This window comes from Diplotaxodon limnothrissa, linkage group LG20, assembly GCF_057381915.1.
Source record: "Diplotaxodon limnothrissa isolate DT_005_m linkage group LG20, D_limnothrissa_male_GT1.1, whole genome shotgun sequence".
Lineage (NCBI taxonomy): Eukaryota > Metazoa > Chordata > Actinopteri > Cichliformes > Cichlidae > Diplotaxodon > Diplotaxodon limnothrissa.
In genome coordinates this window covers 1,258,933-1,285,680 of record NC_140615.1, presented here as the reverse complement: position 1 = coordinate 1,285,680, position 26,748 = coordinate 1,258,933, and the positions used below count along the sequence as shown (strand labels likewise).

Here is a 26,748-nt window from a genome sequence, read left to right as displayed (position 1 = left end):
TTTGTGTAAGTACAGTACATTAGTGTGATTACTGCACAGGAATAGCTTGACCGTGCTTTACCACAAATGCCATGCTCTTGACTATAAAGAAAAACAAATAAATAAAGGTTAAATATAAAGAAAAAGTCTTTTCAAAGTTTTATGTGTAGGCTTAGCTGGATCAGGTCTAATGAATTCAGTCAAACTTGTTGTTTAGCTGGAAAACAAGAACAAATTACTTGCTCTTTTTACTCATGAATAAGAAATGAACACCATTAAAAATAAAGGTTGCTTTCCCAGCTTAAGTTGTGTTTTCTTTAGCTTTTGAATTTATTCTCTTCTATATTTTTCATCCTTTCATTCTTTATTCTTACAGCATGGCTTCTTCACTGGGAAAAAAGGGGGAGATTTAATATAGTTATTGTAGTGTTGTCTCTCTTTGAACTGAAGATGAAATTGCTTTTGACTTGCAAATATTTCAGACTGAATTGGGCTAAATGACTTTTGGGAAATGTCCCCGGCATACAGTGTCCTCCTCTTTCTCCTCTCTAAAGGTTAATAGTATCTGCTCTCAGTGAATGAGTCAGTGGACTTTACTGTGCCGTTCAGTGACAGACGAGGTTTGGTTGGAGCGTCTCTTTTTCTCCCTTCGGGTGGAATAGAGTCAGCAGGCCAAGTCTTGTTCTGGTGGGCATTGATACATGCAGCATAGAGAAGCCTTTAAAGAAGATGAAAGCAGTGGAAGAATGAATAGCCGGCAAATTAAAATAAATTGAACATGAAATACAGTAGCATGTGCTTCTGTGGGATTTGAATGAATGACCTCAAGTCGGCTGTGCTTGACTAGAAAGTTGAGCTACTGCAGACAGATTTTATTAAATGCAATAGGTGTTTTACTAAATTAATTATCTCTTTCTCCTTGTCGCTTTCCGCAGGTACGGAGACATGGTTCCTAAGACGATCGCGGGGAAGATCTTTGGTTCAATCTGCTCTCTGAGCGGGGTGCTGGTAATTGCCCTGCCTGTCCCTGTCATCGTGTCCAACTTTAGCCGCATCTATCACCAGAACCAGAGAGCAGACAAGCGGCGGGCGCAGAAGGTACAGGTGAACACAGTTTTATTCCTCTTCAGCGGGGTCCCAGAGGGTTGGATCTCCAGACCTCCAGCCCACAGGGGAGCTCTGACATCTCTCTCACCCCTCAGAGGAGGGGAGGACTCCACAGGGTTCAGGTCATCCCTTTAAGATTAACGTGTTTGTATAATTTACATTGACTGACAGTATTTTCACATTAGCAGTAGTATGCAGTACCCACTGCTCCCAGTGAGTATTGTCAAACTTTAATAGTCTGTCTGATATGCAAACTGAAATTCTCTATTTCTCCATTAACTTAATAAATAGATTCACTTTGGGGGGATTCTTTCCTCCAGAGTATTTATATCTTCACTCGTCTTTTTGTGCAACATTAAGTAGATATTCTCATGCTCCTGCAGGTCAGTGACCTCCTTACACTGGATAAAATTACCCTTCCCTAAATCTCATACAAGGCATTTCAGTCCTGCGAAGCTGTTTTTCCCCCCACAGCTGCATTTATTTACCTTTATGAACGTCCCGTATTTGATTTAAACTCTAATGTCATTTTCCGCATGGCAGTTTGGCCTTTGCTGTATATCATGATAAATTATGAAAGAGGAGGGGTTATACTTTTTCAGTTTCGATAGCCCTAGGAGTAAGTTTGTCAGGCCAAATTGTTTTATGAGTCATTTCATTTTTAGAGTCCAGTCACAGCACAACTTCTTTTCTGTGTTGCCTCTTGGATGTTTGTAGCTGTTTTTCCTGGAGCGAGGAGTTCAGCCACCCAGTCACATGCATCCTCTGGGGGATCCTGTCTGTCCCTCTGTCTTCGATTCCTCTCCACAAATGGTTTTTTTTCTTCTTTTAAATAAATGTAGCAAGTCTCTGACTTTCATAATTGATCTGTGGACAGGCTAAGGTTGTTGAGTGTATTTAATATGGTAGCCATATGTAGGCCAATTTCATAAGCCACCTAGGGTCAGAAAACAGTTTTGGAACATCTGGTATAATATCCCTCATTAACTCAGAGGTCTCGAACAGCCACTGCAAAGTTTTCCCTCAGGACAGCCGCAGTGCTGCTGAGTGAAAACGTGCGAGACTGGCCAAGCAAACGTGACTGTAATAATCTCGATTTTACAAATTTCGCAGCGATCACATCGCCTCAAAGTTAGGCTCTGGCTCCAAACGTTACTTTGCAAACTCTTTCGACAGGCGTCACGGTGATGTAAGGGGTTGTGACACGTAAAATGCTGCAAGAATCAGAATAGGACATTGTCTGGATTTTTCTTTTCTTACATGAAGCACGCTGAGAGATAGGATGTGTCAGCCAGGTTTGGATTAGACTGCCTGAGCAGAGCATGAGAGTGACAAGAGACACAGGGCGACCGCTCGCTCCTGGTCAATTACTGCGCTATTCTCACATCAGCTCAAATCAGCACAATGGGACATTACATGGAGTTTATGTTAGGGGACTAGAAGGTTAAGGACTGTTTAGCGTCTGATCTGACAACACTGGCCTTTAGCATTCTCACATGTACTTTAACAGGTAGTGCATAGAAAGGATCGTGGCTGGAGTCCAAACAAAGGGGCAAATGTGTGAAAACGTTTAGAGATTTTTGCCTGCTCCTTTATTCAGAAGGATTCGTCACCGTGGCAGGTTTGGCAGATTTTTATGCCAGATGCAATTCCTGACATAATTCCAAAGGGATTAATTTCTCCGCCTGGGAAAAGAATCAATTAAATCAAACTTTTAAATCTGTTTACATTTTAAGGTTTTTGTAATAATGGTCATTGTAACAAATGATAAGATTGACTTTGATGTTGCCTTGTTTAAACTCTGGGAAGTGTTATTCACTTGGCTGTATCATTAATAACACATTTATTATGGCAGTATTAACAGATCGATTATATAAACACCAGACAAAAATCATTTTCCATCTCTAACGCCAAACTTCTGCATTAGTATGAGATTTATTAACATAAATAAAGGCTCTGGGTGCAACATACAATATAAAACTTTCATAAAGTATTATTGTTATTATGATTAGTGACACCAGAGTGAAAATTAAACATCTTACGGTTGGTGAATCCTGCTCCCATTGTGAAACAAATCTGATCAAATCACAAAAATTCGGTCCTAAAGACAAAGATTATTTGACTTTTTGTGCATTTGAATTATCAATATTATAGTAATTTGAGGGTGAAAAAGCAAGATTTTCAGAGGTTTTAAAGCCACGTTAATGAGTTTTTTCATTGCCCCCTGGATATCCATGGCCTGCATTAATTTTATGTTCACCCAGGATGAGCTCTTATTATTATGTAAAATATCAGTTCCCTCAAGCCAAAGTAGTCCTTTAAATCCACAAGCTAAATGTTATCATTACTCAAATCTCATCCAAAAACCCAATCCTAAATCCTAAGATACCCTGTCAGAGAAGTGAATATCAGCATTTTCCCCTCTTTGCATAATTTTCTCTTTCAGTCCGTCCTTGTGAGATTTCACCCTTGTAAGTATAGCAATAAAAAACACTCAAAAACAGATTTATAGAAATTTTAATGGTAGATGGTTTAAAGATCCTGTCTAGCCCGGTCTTTAGACCTTTATAAAATCGTGATGTGTCTGTGAGCGAAACTGGGTAGCAGCATCGGCTGGCTCACAAACAAAACTGGGCCAGTAATCATAGTCTGCGGGCAAAGCTGACCATTTCTATTCTCGTGAGATAGATAGTGGTTTATTTGGAGCTGGCAAACATACAGTGCACACACTGACACATATTTTCAGAGTCCATTCCTTTCTCTCATCACTGCCATTCACACCTCTCCAACTAAGGCTTTTTCCCTCACACCCTTCACTTGTTTGTTAGACCTTTTCACTCATCTCTACTCCCCTGCCTCCATCCATTACCACTAACCCCTCCCTGTCCCCCTTTTTTTCTCACCCTCTCTGTGATTAATGCAATCCATCTCAGCACACATTCTCTAAATCTGTTTAAAGTTCTGCAACTGTGGGCTGCCCACCACTAGGGCTGCCACGATTAGTCGACTAGTCACGATTACGTCGACTATCAAAATCGTCGACGACTGATTTAATAGTCGACGCGTCATTTGAAGCTTTGTAAGATCCCAAAAGCAGGAATAAGTAGCAGGATTTAAGAGTGTAATAACGGACTGAAACAGAAGATGGCAGCACTGCATGTACAAGGATGCCAGCTGCCGTTAAACCCCGAAGAAGAAGAAACTGTGTCCCAGAATTCATAGCGCGGCCCAGCGCAGTTGTCAACAATGGCGGCAGCTAGTTAGTTTTAATATTACTCTTATTATTCTTTCTGGGTCACAAAATAAACGTTTAACATATTTTCAGGCGAGAATGTAGCTGTGTAAACCTCAAATATCTGCTCAGTTTATCAAGACACCGCATATTTTCAAAAGCGCTCCGACGTTTTCGGAGGCGTCTGTTACCCGCTAGCTCGATAGCTAGCCGGGGGCCATGAGAGCACCGGACTCCCGGCAGATCGTTTTCAAACCCACCGCCCTACTCAGGTTAAACATATACAAGTCACTTAGATAACTTAAAAATGTTATTGTTTGGCTTTTTTCAGTATTTTATTTGTTCCTGAGTAAATCGGCTGAGTTTATTAAACTCCACCGAAACAATCTGCACATTTAATTAGAATTCAATTAACTATCATCTTGTCTTTATTTTTAGTTAGCACAGACCTTAAACACTTAAAGCTGTAAGCTAATGATAGTTATATAAGAGCAGATGCTGCTGGTGCAATAAGCTGTACTTTTACGTTCAATGGATGATGATCTGATTAGTCAACTAATCGCAAAAATAATCGGTGACTAGTCGACTATCAAAATAATCGTTTGTGGCAGCCCTACCCACCACCCAGTCTTAACTAACTGTAAGCTTGTCTGCTGAGCAAGCCTCCGTGGTGACATGACCGCAGGTGCAAGGATGAAAAGAGACAAAGAGAAGATGGAAGGATGGCTGAAAAGTCAGAAAATTAGCCAGAAAAGCAGTTTGAGAGGATGAAATGTATAGGTGAGGAAAAGAGAAAAGCAGAGGAGCAGTGAGGAGGAAGGCCAGAGGGTGAGCAGGGGAAGCAGAGGGAGCATAGGCAGAGGGTAGAGCTGGAGGCAGTGTTTGTCCCGACGCTGTGTTCTTTCCTGAAATAGCTATTACCCAGATAAGATAAGATAAGATTGTGGAGGTAAGCATCAACGACACAGCTCTCAGTTCTCACTCCTTCTTTATTCGTCTCCAACATCAACTGCGCATATCGCGCCACAAAACACAGGAACACACTTCCTCTACACTGGGTGTGAGTGGAGCCCTCTAGTGGTCCACCACACATGCCCCCCCCCGAACACCCAGCAGAACTAGTCCAGGACCCGGGGCTTAAGCAAACGGCCGGAGCGGCTGAACTGGGGGGGTGGGGAACTGACAGAGGGCAACCCAGCCCGGGAGCGAGGCTGGCACTGGCGGTCAGAAAAAGCTGAAGACAACTCGGACTCCGTTGATTTCGGGTCGCTCCTGGGGGAAAAAACAGAATCCATCAGCCCGGTGGCAGGTGGGCGGCCGCGGCGAGGGGCCTGGGCCGGGACCACCTGATCCTCTTGCATAACATGTGCAGGCTTAAGTCTGTCAACAGAGACAACTTCCTGCCGACCGCCAAAGTCCAAAACGAAATGTTTGTTGCCTGGTTTAAGAACCCTGAATGGCCCGTCATATGGTGGACGCAGCGGAGTCCTATGGGCATCGTGCCTGACGAAAACGAAACGAGCAGAGTCCAATGAACTCGGAACAAAGGTGTCAGGCAGGCAGTGGTGCACAGGACCAGGAACAGGAAATGAGTTTCTTGGGGGGCGAAAAGGCAACAAAGAGGTATCGAAACATGGGGGAGGGCTCTCAGGTAAGAATTCCCCGGGGACCCGGAGAGGCTGGCCGAGGACCAGTTCAGCCGGGGAAACCCCGAGGTCTTCTTTAACCGCGCTACGCAAACCCAGCAAAACCCACGGAAGACGTTCGACCCAGTCGCCACTTGTCAAGGAAGCACGGAGCGCGGCCTTAAGTGACCGGTGAAACCGTTCGCACATCCCATTAGCTTGCGGGTGGTATGCTGTGGTGCGGTGGACCTTGACTCCCAGGCCGTCAGCCATAGCAGACCAAAGCTCGGAAACAAACTGGGGGCCCCTGTCCGAGGTAATGTCAGCAGGGGGGCCGAAACGTGAAACCCACGTTGACAAAAATGCCCTGGCCACCGTCGCCGCTGTCGTGGACGCCAGGGGTACCGCCTCCGGCCACCTGGTTGTGCGGTCCACCACAGTCAAAAGGTGCGTGAAACCCTGTGACTGCGGCAAGGGACCAACCAGGTCCACATGAACGTGATCGAAACGCCTACCCGGGACACGGAAAGGCTCGAGGAGTGCCTGTGTGTGCCGGTGGATTTTCGAGCGTTGGCATGGGATACAAACCGCCGCCCATTCTTTCACCGTCTTGCGAAGGCCCGGCCAAACAAACCTGGCGCTGACCAGCTTGACCGAGGCCCGGACGCCGGGATGAGAGAGGGCATGCACCGAGTCAAAAACACGACGACGCCACGAAAGGGGAACCACCGGGCGGGGGCGGCCGGTGGAAACGTCGCAAAGAAGGCGCGGACCGCCGTCCCACACCGGGGTGTCCTCCAGCACGAGGCCCGTTTTTGTTGACTGAAGGGCAAGGACGTCCGGGTCAGCACGTTGCTCGGCGGCCATGGCAGCGTAGTCGATGCCGACATACACCGGAGAAACCAACACACGTGAGAGACAGTCAGCGACGTGATTGGACTTACCAGCCACATGCTGAATGTCTGTGGTAAACTCAGAAATGGCCGCCAACTGGCGCTGCTGGCGTGCGCTCCATGGGTCAGAGACCTTGGACATCGCAAACGTCAAAGGTTTGTGGTCAACGTACGCAGCAAAGTTGCGACCCTCGAGGAAAAAACGAAAATGCCGTGTTGCGAGGTGCAGGGCCAGCAACTCCCTGTCAAAAACACTGTACTTGCGTTCAGCATCCCGGAGCGTACGACTGAAAAAGGCGAGCGGTTGCCAGAGACCTGAAACCCGCTGTTCCAACACTCCACCCACTGCCACGTCCGAGGCGTCGGTGGTCAACGCGATCTCCGCCGACGGAAGCGGGTGGGCCAGCAGGGCGGCGTCAGCCAGCGCAGACTTGGCTGCGGAAAACGCACGGACGCGTTCAGGCAGCCAGTCAACCGGATCTTTGGCTGTTTTACCTTTTAAGGCAGCATAGAGTGGCTGTAGCAGGTGGGCAGCTCTGGGGAGAAAGCGGTTGTAAAAATTTATCATCCCCAAGAACTCCTGCAACGCTTTAACCGACGTGGGACGCGGGAAAGCCGAAACGGCCTGGACTCTGTCGGGCAACGGAACCACACCTTCAGCGGAAATGCGGTGCCCGAGGAAATCCAGAACAGGCAACCCAAACTGGCACTTGGAAGGGTTGATGATCAGGCCGTGCGCTTCCAAACGCTGGAAAACCTGGCGCAGATGGGACTCGTGCTGGCTCGCTGAGCAGCTGGCCACCAATATATCGTCCAGATAAACAAAAACGAACGGCAGCCCACGCAAAACTGAGTCCATCAGCCACTGAAAGGTCTGGGCGGCACCTTTCAGGCCAAACGGCATGCGCAAAAACTCGAACAAGCCGAAGGGGGTAATGACAGCGGTTTTAGGAACGTCTTCGGGGCGCACGGGAACCTGGTGATACCCCCGCACCAAGTCAATTTTAGAAAAAATCGACGTTCCGGCGAGATTGGCAGAAAAATCCTGAATGTGGGGGATGGGGTAACGGTCATTCTCCGTGGCATTATTTAAACGGCGGAAATCTCCGCATGGCCGCCACCGACCGTCCGATTTGGGCACCATGTGAAGCGGAGAGGCCCATGCACTGTTCGAACGCTGTACAATGCCAAGGCGCTCCATGGCTGCAAACTCTTCCCGAGCGACGGACAATTTCGCGAGGTCGAGGCGGCGCGCGAACACCGGGGGCCCGACCGTGGGAATATAATGCTCAACCCCATGCTTCGTTACCGTGCTAGAGAAATTAGCGACAGACAGCGATGGAAACTCTAAAAGCAAACGCTGAAAAGCATCCCCGGAGGTCACTACATTAGCCCGAATCAGGGGCTCGGCGGCCCGAGTAAAACAGGGTAGCGAAGAAAACGAGAGAGCATCGATTAAACGTCTGTTAGCGACATCGACAAGTAGTCCATGAGCACACAGGAAATCAGCACCCAAAATAGGTACAGAGCTAGCAGCAACAACAAAGTTCCACTGGAAATCCCGGCCATGAAAACAAACAGTCACCAACCTTTCCCCAAACGTTTTGATGGGAGAGCCGTTAGCTGCAATGAGCTGCGGCCCACAGTTCGCTGCTAGTCCGTCGGCAGCGGTAGGGGGAAGGAGGCTCTTCTGGGAGCCGGAGTCCACGAGAAAACGTCTCCCGGAGCGCGAGTCCTCTATGAAGAGCAGCCTTTCTGTATTGCCAGCGGTCGCGGCTGCTACGGCGCGCTGGCGGGTCCGTTTCCCTGGGCCGTGAAAGCGCAAGGCGGCAGGCAGCGACGCGCTCTGTCGCCAAAACGCTGATGGTAGAAACAGATGCTCTTTCCGCGGTGCCGGCGTGTAGCAATCCCTGCCGTCAGCAAGGGGGCGGATGCTCCGGGGGAGGCAGGTGGAGGCGTGGAAGGTGCCGCCGGCGTGTCCATAGCCAGGGCGTGAACGTCGAAAGTGCGGCTAGCCAGGAGAATGCGATCCGCTTCTTCAGCCAGGGAGCGATAATCCTTCGCAGGCAAAAGCGGAGAGTTCGCGAGGACAGCTCTCACGGCGGCCGGTAGTTGGCGAAGGAAGAGGTGCACGAAGAGGAAACCACCGTCATCCGGCCCGAGCAACGATAGCATGTTCTCCATGAGCTCAAGCGCGGTACCGCCACCCAAGCCTGACAGGTTGAGGAGCTTTTCGGCTCGTTCGGCGTCGGAGAGGGCATAGCGCCGAAGAAGCAGCTCTTTGAGGGCGGCGTATTTCCCTTGGGCGGGTGGGTCCCGGAGGAGCGCCATCGCGCGACGGTTGGCCAGCGGGTCGAGCGAGGCCACCACATGGTGATACTTCGTGTCGTCAGCCGAGATGCCGCGAAGGGCGAACTGAGCCTCCACGTGTACGAACCATGACGGGGGGTCATGGAGCCAAAAGTCCGGCAGTTTCAGCGCCACAGCGAACGTAGCTGCAACAGGAGGCGGAGGTCCGGCGGCCGCTGATGCATCCATAGCGGAGTGTGCGTTATCTACGGCCCGTTGCATGCTCGAGTCAGGGGTCACCAATGTGGAGGTAAGCATCAACGACACAGCTCTCAGTTCTCACTCCTTCTTTATTCGTCTCCAACATCAACTGCGCATATCGCGCCACAAAACACAGGAACACACTTCCTCTACACTGGGTGTGAGTGGAGCCCTCTAGTGGTCCACCACAAGATAACCTTTATTAGTCCCACACGTGGGAAATTTGTTTTGTCACAGCAGGAAGTGGACAATGCAAAAGTTATGAGGCAAAAATTAGAATACAATAAGAATAAATACAGTACACAACTGTACAGAATAGAATAAAATAAAATACTATATACAGTAGAATAAAATAAAATAAATATACAATAAGATAAAAATAGAATACAAATACAAATACTATATACAACTGAGTAAAAATACAACGATGACAGAAAGGATTATTGCATTTAGTATTATTGCATATGATGAGATGATAAGATGAGATGCTTGCTGGAAGGAAGGTGTATGTCTGTTTGCATATGTGCACATCCACATCTGTATGCATATACGTGCATGTCTGGGTGCAAAAGCCATATTTCCTGTCAGGCGTTAATCTGAGTGACCTTAGCTGTTCTCTGAGCTGCATTGTGGTGCAGTGTCCCGAACATCACCCAGTACAAGACCCCCATAGTACCCACCAACAGACCACTGTAGCATGACAGTGCTGTTCTCATTAACTAGTACTAAATGACTCCTTCAGGCACTTGATATCTCTTTGGCTTGCCTGCTGTGAGGTCAGCGATTTGCTCAAGCACCCCTACATCCCATAGACAGCTTTTCTCCTTTTTATAACAGCATGACTAAAAAGTCTTATCAGTGCTTTCATAATGATATTGCACCTGGATGCTTTAATCCTCAAGAGAGTTATTACTATGGTAAAATCAAGGTCTAAGTGCCAAAGATGATGATAGATTTGCATATTTTTTTTTAGCATTTAGGAGATGCAGTCTGCACCATCCCTGCCTTTAATTAGCACATGGGATTAAGTGTTGCTCAGCATTTAAGCTTTTGTTCTCAAAATCAATGGAGTATCTCCTGAATTACATATTGTGCAAGCTTTAGTGGGAGATGTTGTTGAGATGATTTCACGTTCCCAGATAGTGTTTAAATAAGGCCGCCTTTCCTGCCTGCCTTGTAAATAGAGTCCCAGAGAGCAGCCATTTGGCTTTTCTACCTTTAAAACCCGCCTTCCAGCCAAATGGCTGGTAGGTGTTTAGCTAGGGTTTAGCTTCAGCCAAGTGGAAGCTAGTCATTCATATGTAAATTAGGTTGTTACCTGAGAATTCTGGAGGGGAGTGGGGGTGTGTGAATGGGGGGGCTGCTAAAAGCTGTGAACTTGTCATGGCTGGCGGAGTGAGCCGTGTGGTGTGGAGGAAAAGGAGGACCCAAAATGCAGCAAACTGATGATACGAATGACGTTTTATTTACAGGGTGGTAGTGGCAAAAACAGGCAATGAAGCACGAGTAATTACAAACGGAAACCTAAACTGGGAGAAACTAAAGAGCAAACCTGAAATCTTACAAAACGGAGAGCGGAGCAGAGAGACGCAGACCAAGGACCAGGATACCAAGAAACACAGACGAGCCGACAACGAACACAGACCGACACCCACTATATATACACACACACGGTAATCGGGTAATCGCACACAGGAGGGAAGAACAGCTGATCTGAATACACATGATGACTGGAGGACACAAGCTGAACACAATGACAACAGACACAGACTTTCAGAACAAAACAGGAAATCTAGAACCCGAACCGGACACAAGGGGGGAGGACACAGAATAACTAGAACAGAGGGAAATAATCACAAAACACAAAACGCTGGGTCAACGACCCAGGACCATGACAGAACTTCCTTTTGTGTTCGTCTTGATGCATTCTCAATCATCCAGGGAAATAAATCTCCAAAAGTCACCAACTTGGAGTGGTTAGTTTCCTGAGCCACAAGGAAACTTGGAGTGTTTCAGTTTGCCATCTTAGGGAGAAATCAACACACATGGGTGTATTTCCTTTGTTGCTGAGATTTATTGAAAAACAGTACAAAAAACCAACCATTTGTACACATATTTACAAATAATAATAAAAAGTGAGTGAGTACATTTCAACATTTTCAGCAATCACTCACAATCCTGGCACTGCCATGGTATCTGTAGTCTGCATTTACCACATGTGTATCTGTAGCAGTGAACACATCGCACTAAAGAATGTAGCATCATGGGCAGTGTAGTCCGTGTTGCAGGGAGAATGGACTGCCATACACGTTATGGGTCTGGGAGCGCGAGGAGGGAGAAAAAGGGGAGTGGAAAGGTACGAGTTGTCATCGAGGAAAAACGGGAGCTGGAAGCATGTAAATATAATAATAACCACTGCAGCCAAGAAGAGAGCCTGACGAGCCCAGTTGTAAGTAAGCTATTAAGACTCGACTGTACACAGTGTTCGTGTTTTCCTCCGAAAACAATAAGTTGCGTTGGAGCAGCCTTTCAACGCCTCTCTCTGTCTCTGCTAGCAAAGTTGACCCACACAACAAAGTAAAGCTATTTTTCGGCTACGAGCCGACAGGGACCCCGCCGTATTAGTCAGAGGTCCCTTTACTACAGTTCGGAGTCGCGGACCTTCAGTAATAGTAATAAATCACACAGCAATAGTACATTCATGTTGTTGTAAAAAGCACGATAATATATTAAGTAATCCAAAGTATTCAGAATACGTTACTGTCATTGAGTAACGTAATGGAATACGTTACAGAATACATTTTGGGGCATGTATTCTGTAATGGAATACATTTTAAAAGTAACCTTCCCAACACTGGCTGTGTTTTAATATCAATGTACTGTACTCACTTCCAGCTGAATATAATTGTTCTCGCACTCTATCAGCATGCCTGTAGCTTAGGAGCTACAGCAGGTCATCTACTAATTGGGAGGCTGGTCGTTCAATCCCTGGCTGCTCCAGTCCGCATGCCAAAGTCTCCTGGGCAACATACTAACCCCAAGTTGATGCTTCGTTGCAGCATCAGAGTATGAATATGTGTTAATCTAAGTTAGGTGTGCTTGTATGAATGTGTGACTGAGACATGTAGAATAAAGCTCTTTACGAGGGTAACTTTGCTACAAACACCATGATTAAAATTTTAAAATCATCTTTATTTGTTTTATACTGGAACTTGGTTCAGCCTGAAACTAGCCTTTTTAGCTTGTCTCGCAGTAAGTCCATTTCAGCTGACTGTCTTTTGACTTACTGCCCCTCACAGGGAAACTAGGAATGTAGAGTAGTCCAAGGAATGAGCTTTTGTTTTTAGCCTGCTCTCAAAAGGTATGTACACGTATATACACTGACCTAATTATTTGAAACTTTGACCTGTTTAATATGAGCATCAATCTCTGTAACTGTATACATGACTAGCTAGATCATAAGTGAAGGAAAGGTGTTTCCAGTTTAGGTTAAACGCTTAAATGATAAGAGATGATACACCCGATGGCAGCATTGTTGGCAACCTGGTGATTAGCTGTAGCAACTCGGGATTTTACTGACCTTTTTAAGAACTGCTACTGACATGTTTCCTGCACATTAGATTGCCATCGAGCCATCTGTCACTTAATAAAGATGTTATCCTCAGCAGATGATGAATAGTTCTCATTGTATAGACGACTCTGTCACTGCTTTTCACAAGTCTGATTTCTAATGTCCAACTAGAGCCATTAATTACTTATGCATGCTATATCCTTTAACAGCCCGTTACTGCCATCTATGTAATATGTAGTGTTCTTAACTGCAAATGACATATGACCTTCTCTGTCATTTAACCAACCATTTAGCAAGTGTTACTGGTCATTTACTATAGCAAAATGTCATTTCCTCCACATTTATTATCAGCAAATGGTTATGTTTCACAGAAAATCTGTTCTTCCTCAGATCATTTCTTAGAATAAGGCTGTGTTTAACTGAGAGTAAAATAGGATAGCCATTTGAGATTAGCTTTTGCAGTACTTACACGACAAAGAGAGAGCAGATGGGGGGACAGGGAGGAGGAGGAATTATTAAGGAGAGGAAGTGCGTTTTCCAGCATCTGCTGTCCTCTTCGTATCTTTCTCTGCCTTCGCCCCCACCACCACCACCACATCTAGGTGCTTTTTTGCTCTTGTCATACCCCCCTGTTCGCATCCATCTTCATTCGAGTCTAATTGTTAGCTGTTCTGGGCTCCCATTACAATTAGCCATCCATCTGGGTGGTGGCAGAGAGACAGCCCCTGATCTATCTTACCGCACAAAGCAAAGATGCATGAGGATGCCACTAGTTGCTGTATGTGGCACAGGAAGCACACAGCTGAGACACAGACATTAGCTTGTCTATTCTGCCTCCCTCTAGTCTCCAGTGTCACCGTTTCTGTCCTGCATCAGTTTTCAGTCGCCTCCTAACGGGATCAAAAAACAGAGTCTGGTCTACAGCGTTTGCATTAGTTCTTCTCTGTGATCATTTGCATGAAGGTATTAGTATCCTTAGGTAGGACAAATTACAATTTCAGATATAACATGCCTGGAGGAGGGGAAGGTTTAAATGAAGAAACACAAAGGCCAAGTGACACAGAATGGAAAAAGGACAAAGGAATTAAACTAGCTTAACTTTTAAATGTACCCTTGGTATTCTCCTAGATTCCCCTGTGGCTCTGTGAATAATCTCCCTACTTCCTGTCAAATGTACTTGAAGCCATTTTATACCTACATACTACGAGTTACTGTAAAAGCTACTGCAAAGCTACTATACTCAAAAGACCAAATTAAATGTGTAGAAACTCAGTAGAATGAAGCCTTGTGTGATTATTTCAAGCAGTTTATGAGGATTAGTGGCATTAACAATTGTTTTCGCTCTCTGTCCTGGTCGTTGTGTCCTTGGGCAAGACACTTCACCTACCGCCTACTGGTGTTGGCCAGAGGGGTCGATGGTGCGATATGGCAGCTTCTGTCAGTCTGCCCCAGGGCAGCTGTGGCTACACCTGTAGCTGCCTCCACCAGTGTGTGAATGTGAGAGTGAATGAATAGTGGCATTGTAAAGCGCTTTGGGTGCCTTGAAAAGCGCTATATAAATCCAATCCATTATTATTATCCATTATTCATATGTAAATGAGATTCCCAATGTTTATTTCTCCAGTATGATCCCTGTTTCTGTGACATTTCAGGTTTTTTTCTGTGTTTTATCACTTTGGCTGCAAAGTAGTTCAAGTTGAACCAGCTGTCTTCAAACTTAGTGGGTATTAAAATTGCTACGTTGCAGTTTATGAGTATTAAACTGGCTTCAGGCTAACATGGCAGAAACAAAACAAACCGTCCCACTCACTCCCTCCTGCTGGCTCCCACTCCCTGTAGTCTAAATCATCTCACTATTGTTTTTAGCGCGCACTCAGAAGGTTGAAGTCAAAAGGTGGAGATGACTTCTGGCTGAGAGTGTTTTGCCCTTCTAGACAATCAATAAAGTCGTCTGCACGTTGCAAGAAGACAGACCAATGCTGATGGGAGACTTCACCGAGGAGGTCAAGAGTGCTGTTGTGAATTATGTCCTTAATAAAAAAAAAAAGAAAACATCAGCATCACAGCAGCCTGTACAGTGGAGCCATACCTTTCTTTATAAAGAGGCGGTAATCCGGGCTTAGCAAAGGTATTTTGCCTCTGAGTAGTGTTAGTCTGGGGTTAAGCTGTCTTTGCTACAGATATCTGGGTAGAGTTATCACAGGCCTTGATTTCCTTGGAATCAATCTCCCAATTGTCCGGAGTGTCCTGTCTCTGCCGAGTCCCTAATGGATTTTCTAACAGTCAGGGTTTTTTTCTTCTAAATTTCACATGTATTTGCTCTCTGGCTCTCTTGCTGTGTTTGTCTCTGTCGCTTTTCCTCTTTGCGTATGTGTTATCATACAGCAACATACCTCAGAGGAAGTAAAGGACTTCTTTCCTTGTGGCAGGAATGTCAGCATGTGTAAAGGCAACTCTTCAGATGAGTGGCAGCTGCAAAACAGAATAAGAGTCTTACACAGTTATATATATATATATATATATATATATACACGCGTGTGTGCTTCCTCATATATATATATATATATATATGAGGAAGCACACACGCGTATATATATATGAGGAAGCACACACGCGTGTGTGTGTGTATATATATATATATATATATATATATATATATATATATATATATACACACACACACGCGTGTGTGCTTCCTCATATATATATACGCGTGTGTGCTTCCTCATATATATATATATATATATATATATATATATATATATGAGGCAGCTGGATAGCGTAGTGGTTAAACTATACGCCTTTGGAACAGAGGATCGCAAGTTCGATTCCTGCCTGGGGCATCTGTATCCAGTAAGGGTCCTAAGGCTAGACCCCCTATGCTAAGCAAGCCTACCGCAGACATGAGCGAGACAGATAAATATGAAGGCATGCCGGCTCGGACGTCGCCCGGATCAACAAGGTCCGCGTCAGGTGTTGAGGAACCAGGGCACCCTGACGAAAAGTGGGCTACTGGAACAAGAAGGCATCGGTGGGCAAGGGACGAAAACAGGGCGTTGTTGGAATGCTACTATGCAAGTAACCCCGGCGGAAGGGGCTACATGAATAGGATGAGGGACCTATGGATTCTTCGATACCCAACATCCACAATGACGGCGAAACAACTAGTAGCTCAGTGTTCCAACATTCGAAAGAAGGGACTGCTCTCACAGCTAGAGATTGACGAGGTACAACACAAATGCTACGGCAAGGAGGAGTCAGGACGCCAGGTCAGGGGGGAGATATCATCACCCCCACCCGAGATTGGGTACATAGCCCCAAGTGCGATAGGAGAAGGATCGTTGAGTGCTAGAGGAACTGACCTGAAAAATAGGATCATGGCCAAGCTTGAAACCTGGATCCCCCGTAGCCGGTTACCAAGATTACGTGAAGTACCCTCAGAAGGTCTGCTAGATGATGTTAATGCAGCACTACGGGCAATACCTACAACCACGATTACCGACACATGGCCCCAACTGACCGAGTGCTCAGTGAATACCTCAGGCAGCAGAAACCCAAGAAAGAGGAGGGAGACGAGGAACCATCATGGAAGGACAGGCCCCTGCACGGTATGTACCACCGGCAGATAGAGGAGGTGGCTGATATCCAGAAATCCTACCAGTGGCTGGACAAAGCTGGACTGAAAGACAGCACAGAGGCACTAATCATGGCAGCACAAGAACAAGCTCTGAGTACAAGATCCATAGAGGCTGGGGTCTATCACACCAGGCAAGACCCCAGGTGCAGGCTGTGTAAAGATGCCCCAGAGACTATCCAGCACATAACAGCAGGGTGCAAGATGCTAGCAGGCAAGGCATACATGGAACGCCATAACCAAGTGGCCGGCATAGTGTACAGGAACATCTGTGCCGAGTATAACCTAGAAGTCCCGAGGTCAAAATGGGAGATGCCCCCAAGGGTGGTGGAGAATGACCGAGCTAAGATCCTGTGGGACTTCCAGATACAGACGGACAAAATGGTGGTGGCTAACCAACCGGACATAGTGGTGGTAGACAAACAGAAGAAGACGGCCGTAGTGATCGATGTAGCGGTTCCGAATGACAGCAATATCAGGAAGAAGGAACACGAGAAGCTGGAGAAATACCAAGGGCTCAGAGAAGAGCTCGAGAGGATGTGGAGGGTGAAGGTAACGGTGGTCCCCGTGGTAATCGGAGCACTAGGTGCGGTGACTCCCAAGCTAGGCGAGTGGCTCCAGCAGATCCCGGGAACAACATCGGAGATCTCTGTCCAGAAGAGCGCAGTCCTGGGAACAGCTAAGATACTGCGCAGGACCCTCAAGCTCCCAGGCCTCTGGTAGAGGACCCGAGCTTGAAGGATAAACCGCCCGCAGGGGCGTGCTGGGTGTTTTTTTTTTTTTATATATATATATATATATATATATATATACGCGTGTGTGCTTCCTCATCAGATGGTCTCCTTTTTCACTTGCATGGTTCCAAGGCTGGCCTGAGGCAGAACCTAATCTGGTCTCATAGCTCGATTGCTCCACTTTTCACTTAGCCAGTTACTATACAGGCAGTCTAGCAAGGCTGTAACTCACAAGGTGCCATGAATTTTTTAACTTTCACATTCAAGTAAAAGATGAACTTCTGAAAAAACGCACTGGCACTGCTCAGTGGAGCATTTCACGGGCCCTGAGTGGATATGCAGCGTTTTTTAATCATTTGAGGATATGCCAGGTTAGATCCGTCAGCTGGCAACAAATTGTGTAAAATGGAGTGTTTTGCTGGCTTGCATCCTATAACTATAATCTTTAAAGTGTGATTGATCCTAAATTAGGGCAACGTGGCAGAAAGGAGGAAAACAAAGAGTAAAAAAGGATGCTTGGATCAGTTTATTGGCCTCTGGGTGTGTGGAAACATCTGGACTCTTTCAGTCAGCAGTATTGAACATCAGTATTCTGGCAAGTGTTAAAATATGTTGGATTTCTGAAAGCTACTGTTTTCCCCTGGGTTGATGCATTTAAAGTTAAAGTGGAATTAAATTGCATTTTGTCTACTACAGCGACCGTATCTGCTCTGTAAATCGCATGAGAAGTTTATAGCTTATACTTTTTTGGTTTCACAACAGCACCCACTGTCTGTGCATTAATCCCTCTGAGTGCTACATATTTACTATCTGCAAAGATGGATAACCTGTTTCCATACAGTCGAATCAAATTGTTTGGTCTTAAACCATATTTGCATAGAGCAAAAGGGTTTCTCGTATATAGATGGTTATATAGCAACCTGCTAGAAACTACAATAGCTACGGTTGTTGAATAAAAGCCTTAGTTTTCCTGCTAAGGCCTGCGTGACTGACAGACAATAACACACAACCTGTACCGTAGCTTCCTAAACAAACATGCACCTAGAAAGATTTTCCTTCTAGGGTCATTTTGCAGGTTCGGGACTAGGTAGCATGTCAGTTACTGCACATTAACCACCATGTATGTGTATCTGCATCTGTTTAGACAGAGTTTGGTCCTTGCTTTTACTACCAACGCTAACAATTGTCCCTCTGTGGCTTGCAAACTGTGTCACTAGGCTGGTCACTCCTACAGACATTGACATGGCCCTCCAGCTAACAATGAAGAAAATAAAAAGAAATTTCAGGAACCATGCAGCCATTAGAAATAGGCAGAGTCGTGTCTTGGAATTAGCATCTTAGGCCACAGAGCTAAACTTCTAACGCTTCCTGCAGGTTCATGGATAATTCTTCAAACAAGGGCTCTAAAATTCCAGTAATCTCTTCATGAGACAGACTGCATGAGTTCAGACCCTCCTGAGACCATTATTTATTTACCAATGGTGCATGTTATAATGGTAATCAGGGACCTGTCATTCAATTGTAACAGCAGACAGTCATGTTTTGCATTGAAAGCTGTTGTTTGTGTGACCCTGTGTTCCAAAGTATTTTCACTGTCAGCGAAATTCATGTTTAAAAACGGAGTTTATTCTCGTTCATTTCACTAAACATTGTAGTGTATTTATGGTGTGAATGTCTATGTTTCTGTGCAAAGCTGATACCTTTGGCTATTTAATACTCGACGTTGCAATATGCTGGTGTTAACGAGGACACTCTATCCATTGCCTTTTTTGCACTCTGTGTTCTCAGTGGTGCTTCAACAGCAATTCAGTCTCAATCTGTTGTGCCCTGACTCTACCTGAAAGCACAGATGAGCCTAGACACAAGTGCCCAGGTCCCAGAGGCCCTGGGAATCTATCAGGGGCCTGAAAAAGCAGATTCAATCTAGCTGGACAAGCTCTCAACATCCCCTCTATTAGCCCTGCAGCGCCTGGCAACCACTGCCACAATATCAGGCCTTCGGTTTGCATGGTCACCCTAGAGAGACGATACCACTGGCAAAGTACAATACCTGAACATAAAGAAGGGTTATTCTAAAGGCCCGTGGGAATGCTGTGCCAGCACAAATGTACAGAGAGGGCACAAAGAGAGTGAGGAAAACTTGTCAAGGAGAGCCGGAAGAAGGATGACAGAGAGAAAGCGAGAGGAAGATAATCATGAAGGAGAACAGGAGAAAATAAACCGTTTAAAAGGAGTTGTGCTATAGATGCCAAAGTGCAGGTTGGTTGCTTTGCGTGTGTGTGTTCACGTGCACTCCCACATGTTTATTACCCTTGCCTCGTTTTAGATTGCCAAATCACAGCATGAGCTTTCTGCAGGTCAAAAATACATTACTGTGTTTTAAATGAAACTAAAGTCTGGGGATGAGCTTAAATTACCATTCATTAGCATCCTCTTACCGAGCCAGGTATTCCTGCTGCTGCTCCACAGTATAAGGTTTGCATGTATATGTATGGAAATTCACCTATGAAGACGAGACGTGCATGCATAAGCGCACAGCGATAAGCAAACATACATCCACATACTTGATTAATCCCCCAGCGGTGCGTAAGCCCCCACCCCGCCCCGACAAAACGAGCTCTTCACTTAAACAGCTCGCAGTATCCTTCGAAGAATTTCTCTTCGATGAATCCATCATTTTGCTTTAAAATGCAGGAAAGTAATACAACCGAAAGCATGCTCTTTGTAGCCACACCGAGTTTTAAACCCAACTCCTGGCTTTTATGTGAAAATGGAAGACCTTAGAAGAGTGAGTGACTCACATTACACTGTTCAGTAAAAGCAGTTGTTCTGGTAACTGAGAGATTTACTGACACTCATATTTTCTCATACCCCTGGATACACAAGCTGAAGTGCACTTGGACATGTTTGCACACAAACACACACAGAGACACAGTACATCAAAAATCATTATGTTGGAGTAGAATTTCTCCTCTGTGTCAAAGCTGTGCAAGAACTCCCTGCAAGCACCACAGTATATCTGCTCCTCCGTGTATTGCATCTCTTCTTGTTGTTGTTTTTGTCTCAAGCTGACTAACGCAAGTTATTTGACAACTTGGGTGGAAAAAAGCGTGAAAGAGACAGTGGACTTTGCGCTAACTATGATGCATGAGTAGGGTAACTGAAGATGCATTTAAGCCGACACCTAATACAGTGGCTCAGGAGTAAAGATGCGGCGCGCTATGGGAATGGACACTTTCTTGGTTTGTTTGCCTTTTTTTAATGCAAAACTGCTAACACAGCGGCACAAAAGCAGCCCGATAAATTGAATTCTCCGCTTTAAATACAGAATGACACTTAGCTGCTTAATTCATCCAGGATTTACCTGCTCCGCTCCAGGCTCCCACCATAACTGACTTTCAATCCAAGGAATGTGTAATCGTGTAGTCACTATAAATCATTCATAAGTATCACTGGAGATCAGAGTGAATTCATCACAGGAGATGAGAGTGCATGTTTTAGTAGAGCATGATTTGATCTATAACTAAAATATCAAGCATGCAAAAGTGTTGAAGCTCAACCGCGATGGGTGACAGGATGATGCCATTCAGAGACTTGTTATGGTATAGACACTCGCCAACATCTGGTTACTCTTCTTTCTCTCTCTGTTTTTGTAGAAAGCCCGTTTGGCCAGGATACGAATATCCAAGACAGGAAGCTCCAATGCCTTCCTCCACAGCAAGCGTAATGGTCTCTTTAATGAAGCTCTAGAGCTCACGGTAAGACTCGCCTTTAAAGCACAGACACCTCGCTGTTGCATTGTGGTCTGACACGCTTGCATTTGTTGTGTTGTGTTGTGTTTTTAACTGACAAGACAAAAAGCCTGACCTCTGCGGTAACTAAGTCATGAGATACAAGCCCTCCTTGTCTGTTTTTTAATTACGCCAGCATCCCATCAGAGCAGCTATCTGTGGTCTCATTCTATAAGCGGCACTTCTAATGCGAGCATCTCTGAGCCCAGCTGCCCAGCTGAGGAACAAGCTTCGGGCAATGCAGCAGGAAAAGTAAACACAACTCAAGGATGTTCCATGCCTCACAAAAATGTTGCGGTTCATAAGCACTACAGTGGCCCGAGGCTGACACAGAACAAAAACAAGTGCTTCTTCCACCCGCTCGCTCACTTTCTGTGTCTCTGTTGCTTTGTCTCTCTTCAGTGGCAATGGTGGAAACAGCAGTGCACAAGCTGTAGCAGAAATAACGCAACTAATTTACATTCATGCCTGAATAGAAGAGGGGTGACTGCGATGCTATCTGCAGTCATGCATGTCACTCTTGCACAGTGCTGTGAAGAAGGATTTGCACCCCCCCCCCCCCCCCCCCCCTCCTGATTCCTTATCTTTTTGCATATTTGTCCCACTTGGTTGTGTTTCAGATCATCAAATAAATTTTAATATTAGACAAAGATAACACCAGTAAATATAAAATGCAAGGAAAAAAGTCATCTGTATTTGCCTCCTAAACCCAATAGCTGGTTGTTATTGTCTCTTTCTTAGTGTTGGATCATGAACTCAGTTCTTTATATGCTCTTGTGGGTTCTTTGTGTCCTCCTGGATGAACCATTAATGTGCTCTGGGAATAATTTTGGTAGACCACTCCTGGGAAAGTTCACCAGTGTTCAGAGGCGGGGAATCAAGGTCCAGTTCCGCCCTGGTGGGAGAGGCGATGACAAAAAACACACACACCACGACCTCTCCAGATCTGGAGAACCATGACATCAAGCCTGGCTGTGGTTAGTGAAATTGAAGCTTTCCAAAGATTGTGGTTAATCACAGTTAATTCATGATTTAACAAGAAGTGGCAATTGCTTTTTCACACAGGGCCAGGTAAGTTCAAGTTTCCAATAACAAACGAAAACATACTTTAAAAACTGCATTTTGTATTTACTCGCGTTACCTTTCTCTAATAGCATCGTTTGTTTGACAGTCTGAAACATGGAAGTGTAATAAATATAAATAAGGAACCAGTAAGTGGGCAAATAGCTTTTAGCAGCACTGTACATGAGTACATATGGCCCTGAATACAGCTTGCCTGCACATTTAACACTGATGGATAAATCTGCTTTACTGAAGGTTTCCTAACACTTTTCTTAAACAGTGTTAACAGAAACCAGAGCTCTGAGACGATATTTTGATATTTTTTATGACTTGATTGCCTGTAACATTTTCCTGCCTCATTAGACTGTCCTGTCCAGTTTCAAAATTTACAAAAAAAAGAAAAAATAATGAGTTAAGAAGATTATTGTTTGGGGGGGTTTTCTTACCACCTTACTACTAAACCAATCGCCAGAGGGAAAAATAAGTAATTGAAAAAAGTAATTGACTTCTCTGTTAAATAACACTGCGAGAAAACAGATAAATGAAGCTTTCATTAGGTTTTAAATATTTTCTTGTATCATCTCACATGCCAGAATGGATTTTGAAATGGCACCAATTAAAGTGCTAATAGACTGCTTATGCCTAAAGTCAGCAAAGCTAAAGATCTGTGCCAGCTCAATAATTTTAATTGCTGTCAAACATGGGTTTAATTGTACTGAGGCTATTTACCAACAGTACATACAGTACCATGCCCAGCAAAACATTGTGTTTTGTCACCCAGCGGGTCAAGCTGTTTCCACTCTACAGTATGGTGGCCACCTGGGTGGTGAGCCATAGCCGCCTCCAGACAGACTGCTGATATCGGCTTTGAGTCGCATGTATAGAGAAGGGCAGAAATAGCTCGACCTAAACACCTGTGTTTTACTGCTGTGTTAGGTACAGATAAGCAGCGCGAGCACAGGTGCGCGGTGTCATCAGCGCAAGAAAGTACCCTCTCAGCACAGAAACCTCTGCTTACACCGCCAGCCAGCCACTTAACAAACAGAAAATTGCTACTACAAATCTTCCAAACATGGCGTTTCACTTGCCTCTCGGCGGTGCTGTGGAGCATGCAGGATCAGGGCAATGCTTTTTTTGGGGCTTTGTTTTTTTATAAACAGCCGAATTACAGATTCTGCTAGGAAGAAAACTGATGCAACGTATTGAAAGTCTGCATGCGAAACACCGCCGTAATTCTGACAAGTGCAATCAGAGCATTCGGCAACATACTGAAGAGAACGTCTTCCCAGGCGCAAGCTGAGGCTATTATGCAGAATAGTTTTGCCAATAAAATAAATAAATCTGTGTTTTCTGGGTAGTGGCTCTTCATACAGCATGGATAAATAGAATTCAAAATCCTTATATAGACAGAAAAACTCCAAATGCTACCTTAGAAAAAGTTGTACATGAAGAAAACAAACAGAACATTTGAACATTTATTCTCACTGTAACTAAAGAACACATAAGCAAATGAACTGCTTATCTTGCTCTCTTTACTTTGTTAAGAGATCTGCGAGTTTCCCCGAGACTCGAAAGACCGCTTATTCTCTGACTCACCTCCAAACTGCAGCACTAGAAATAGCACCTACTCGCAGACAAGTAAACACAGACACAGAAATGGGGGATATGAAAAACAAGTCATTATGAGTCGCCTGTTGCAAGGCTTCGTAACAGCACCACAGGAGGGGAAATGTCACAATGGAAATTTTTATATCAGTTGTATATACTGTATATCTATTAGCATCGAGTTGCATCTCCATTCCAGCACAGATCAATGCGCCGGCTCAGCTGATGTTAAAAGAAATGCCTCTCTGGGTCTGAATAGTAATGTTCCACTGATTGGCATGACTGGAACCCTGACAGCAGCCTGTTCTGAGTACTGAACTATAAACACTAGTAAACTCTGTGTGTGTTCTCCCTTTGTCTTCTTCTCAAGCAACTTCCATACAAGATGAACCTTTCGGATCAGGTACTGAGGCAGCCGTTGGTCGTACACCTCCCACAGCTGATTATTGTCTCTCTGCAAAGAAGCATAGCATAACATTTATTTTTGTATTTGTGTGTGTGTGTTTCAGGGTTCCACTGAGGATGAGAAACGCTTAAGCAAGTCTACCTCTCTTTTAGAGAGCCAGCATCACCACCTGCTGCACTGCTTGGAGAAAACCACAGTGAGTGTTCTCATACTCGAGCTCTTTGTCATAATAATATCTTAGTTCCTGTTTCACAGAGCTGAGGAGGCTCTGTCTGTATACAACTCGAAATTGTGCCGTCATCTATAGATTTCTTTGTATCTGGGGTTCATTAGGTGAAAAAAACTGACAGCTTGGCGTAATGTGTAGATCGACAGTATTTTTATGTCCAAGTACTGCTAACCAAAGCGTGATATCCAGTGCTTTGTGTTGCACTTACGATACACCCTCGACATGCCTGTATGTCCGTATAGATGCGCTCTCTGTTTCACAAGCATGACTCGCACACAAGCTGTCACTATTTAAAGGCATTTGTCTGCACTCGCTTAAGTCCAGTGTAGATGTGTTCACCTGTGTTTTGCTCAGATGCGAACTGCAGCCCGCTGATAGGTCTGTATGTTCACAGCCTCCGAGTGACCCCTTTCATGTGAAAGTAGTATACATTGTTCATATGATGATGGAAAAATGATTCAGAGCTAGCCTGTGAGGCTGTAATGGGCCTTCAGAGGACATTGGCTTATATTAATTTCCTGGAGAATTTTAACCAAACCTGCCATTCGTCTTACCCTTACTGCTACTCTGACCCTAACCTAAGCCTAAACTTAAGATATAACGATTTATGTTACAGGGATCTGTTTTTTTATGGTTATATGTGGTCATATCAGATTTATGTCCCCATGACATGAGTAATACTTGGCACACACACACAGCATGGACACTCACATAAAAAATAATCACACTTTCTGAGTTATTGATCTAGGCAACAAAGCAGAAAATGTCAGGATATATGAAGCCATGTACATAGATATAAATGCTGTAAATTTCACGTGATTTTTTTATGACACCCTGTCTCGCCGTCTCCCTCCCTGTCTTGTGTCTTTGTAGAACCACGAGTTTGTGGACGAGCAGTATTACCAGCAGAGCTACCTGGAAGGCGGGCTGCAGAATTACCCGTCCCGAAGCCCCTCCCTTTCCAGTCAAGACGGTGTGACGGGGACGTGCTGCACCCGGCGAACCAAGAAGCACCACACCCCTTTACCGAACGCCAGTGCCCCAGCACACATGCAGCCTTTGACGCACACTCACACGCACCCACAAGGCTTGCAGGAGCTCAGCACCATCCACATCCAGCCTCTCAGCACCAGGTGAGATCAGGGTAACAAAAAGCCAAAGCAGTTCCATCTCATACACTTGGACCGCTCAAGTGAAACTCTTGAGATTAAGACGTCTTTTGAGATGTGCTCATTTTCCCCCGGCTAAGAGAGCAACTTGAGTGTTTTGCAGTATTTGCCTGTTACACAGAAAACAGAGTATTATAAGTATCCTCTTGAAATAGCTTCTCCTGTGCTCTGACAAGGTGTTGTATAGACACGCAAGGCTGGAAGTTGATTTTCAGTACTTCTGGTGTTTGTTTGGTCAAAGTGGTTATATTGCCTTTGTTGGGCTGTTCTGTGTGCAGCCTTTTGTTTTGTTTTTTGGTCGTTTTTTTATGATGTTTTTAACTATTTTAATTAGTTTGACTTTTTGTCCTTCTGTCTTGTTATAGTTTGGCTTTAGTTTGAGGATTTTTCTTTTTACTTTGGGGAATTATAACCAAATAACACCATTTACTGGTTCCATTTTTATAGATTTTGTTAACTTTGAAAGGGCTCTAAGCTATCACCCCACTGAAAGTTGCCATCGAAGAGGAGAGAGGAGGATTTCTCACTCTGTCCTCGGCACTAATCTTCACAAAAAGGAATATTTCTCTATGGATTGTCCTAATCCTTGCTTGTCTTTCTTAAATTTTCCTTCAGCCGCTCCAGTCTGAACATGCGCGTAGATGAGCCAGCCCCTCTGAACTGCCAGAGCAGCCAGATCACCACAGCAATCATCAGCATTCCCACGCCCCCAGTGACGACTCCGGAGGGTGACGCTCATCTGCCGGCAGGCCCCGCCCACCAAAATGTTGTGAAGGTGTCTGCACTGTGAAGACTAGAGTGCAGGCGCGTCACACAGAAAGACAGATTTAAAAGGGAAAAAAAACTCATCGAGACAGACGGAGGGACGGAAGAGGACAGAACGACGGAGGAGAGAAAGCGTTCAGTCCTGGTCTGGCCTTGGTTGAGCCTGCCCTCTGCTGGTCATGTACTGTAACGACATGGACTCCCCGTGTGGACGGAGGATGGCTTTTAGATACAGTGTCGTCATGTTAGTGGTTGGCGTACGTGTTCGTGCGAGTGAAAGAGTGAGAAACCCCTGTAGGGAGTCGTTTTAGATAAGCGGGTGAGTGAGTGAGTGTCTCCCAAGTGTCAGTGGTGAGCTCCCCGAGTAAGTCATGTGTCACTGTGCACAAAGCACCT

The 26,748-nt window shown here is 45.2% G+C and overlaps 1 protein-coding gene across 4 annotated transcripts in view; it reads left to right on the top strand.

Annotated features, from left to right (window-relative positions):
* The window catches only part of kcnd3 (potassium voltage-gated channel, Shal-related subfamily, member 3), a 124,904-nt gene extending 98,527 nt beyond the window's left edge, over positions 1–26,377 (top strand). Inside the window, exons 2-9 of one of the 4 annotated variants that reach the window (XM_085343835.1) lie at positions 915–1,077; positions 20,982–21,117; positions 21,216–21,230; positions 22,193–22,197; positions 24,344–24,385; positions 25,292–25,454; positions 25,506–25,551; positions 26,203–26,377. In XM_085343835.1, coding sequence (XP_085199961.1) covers positions 915–1,077; positions 20,982–21,117; positions 21,216–21,230; positions 22,193–22,197; positions 24,344–24,385; positions 25,292–25,454; positions 25,506–25,551; positions 26,203–26,377 — 745 coding nt within the window. Of the gene's footprint in view, positions 1–914; positions 1,084–20,981; positions 21,118–21,215; positions 21,231–22,192; positions 22,198–24,153; positions 24,187–24,292; positions 24,386–25,291; positions 25,552–26,202 lie in introns of all 4 variants that reach the window. The other 3 variants (XM_085343832.1, XM_085343834.1, XM_085343833.1) reach the window with 3 other exon arrangements.
* The last annotated feature ends 371 nt before the right edge of the window (positions 26,378–26,748 follow it).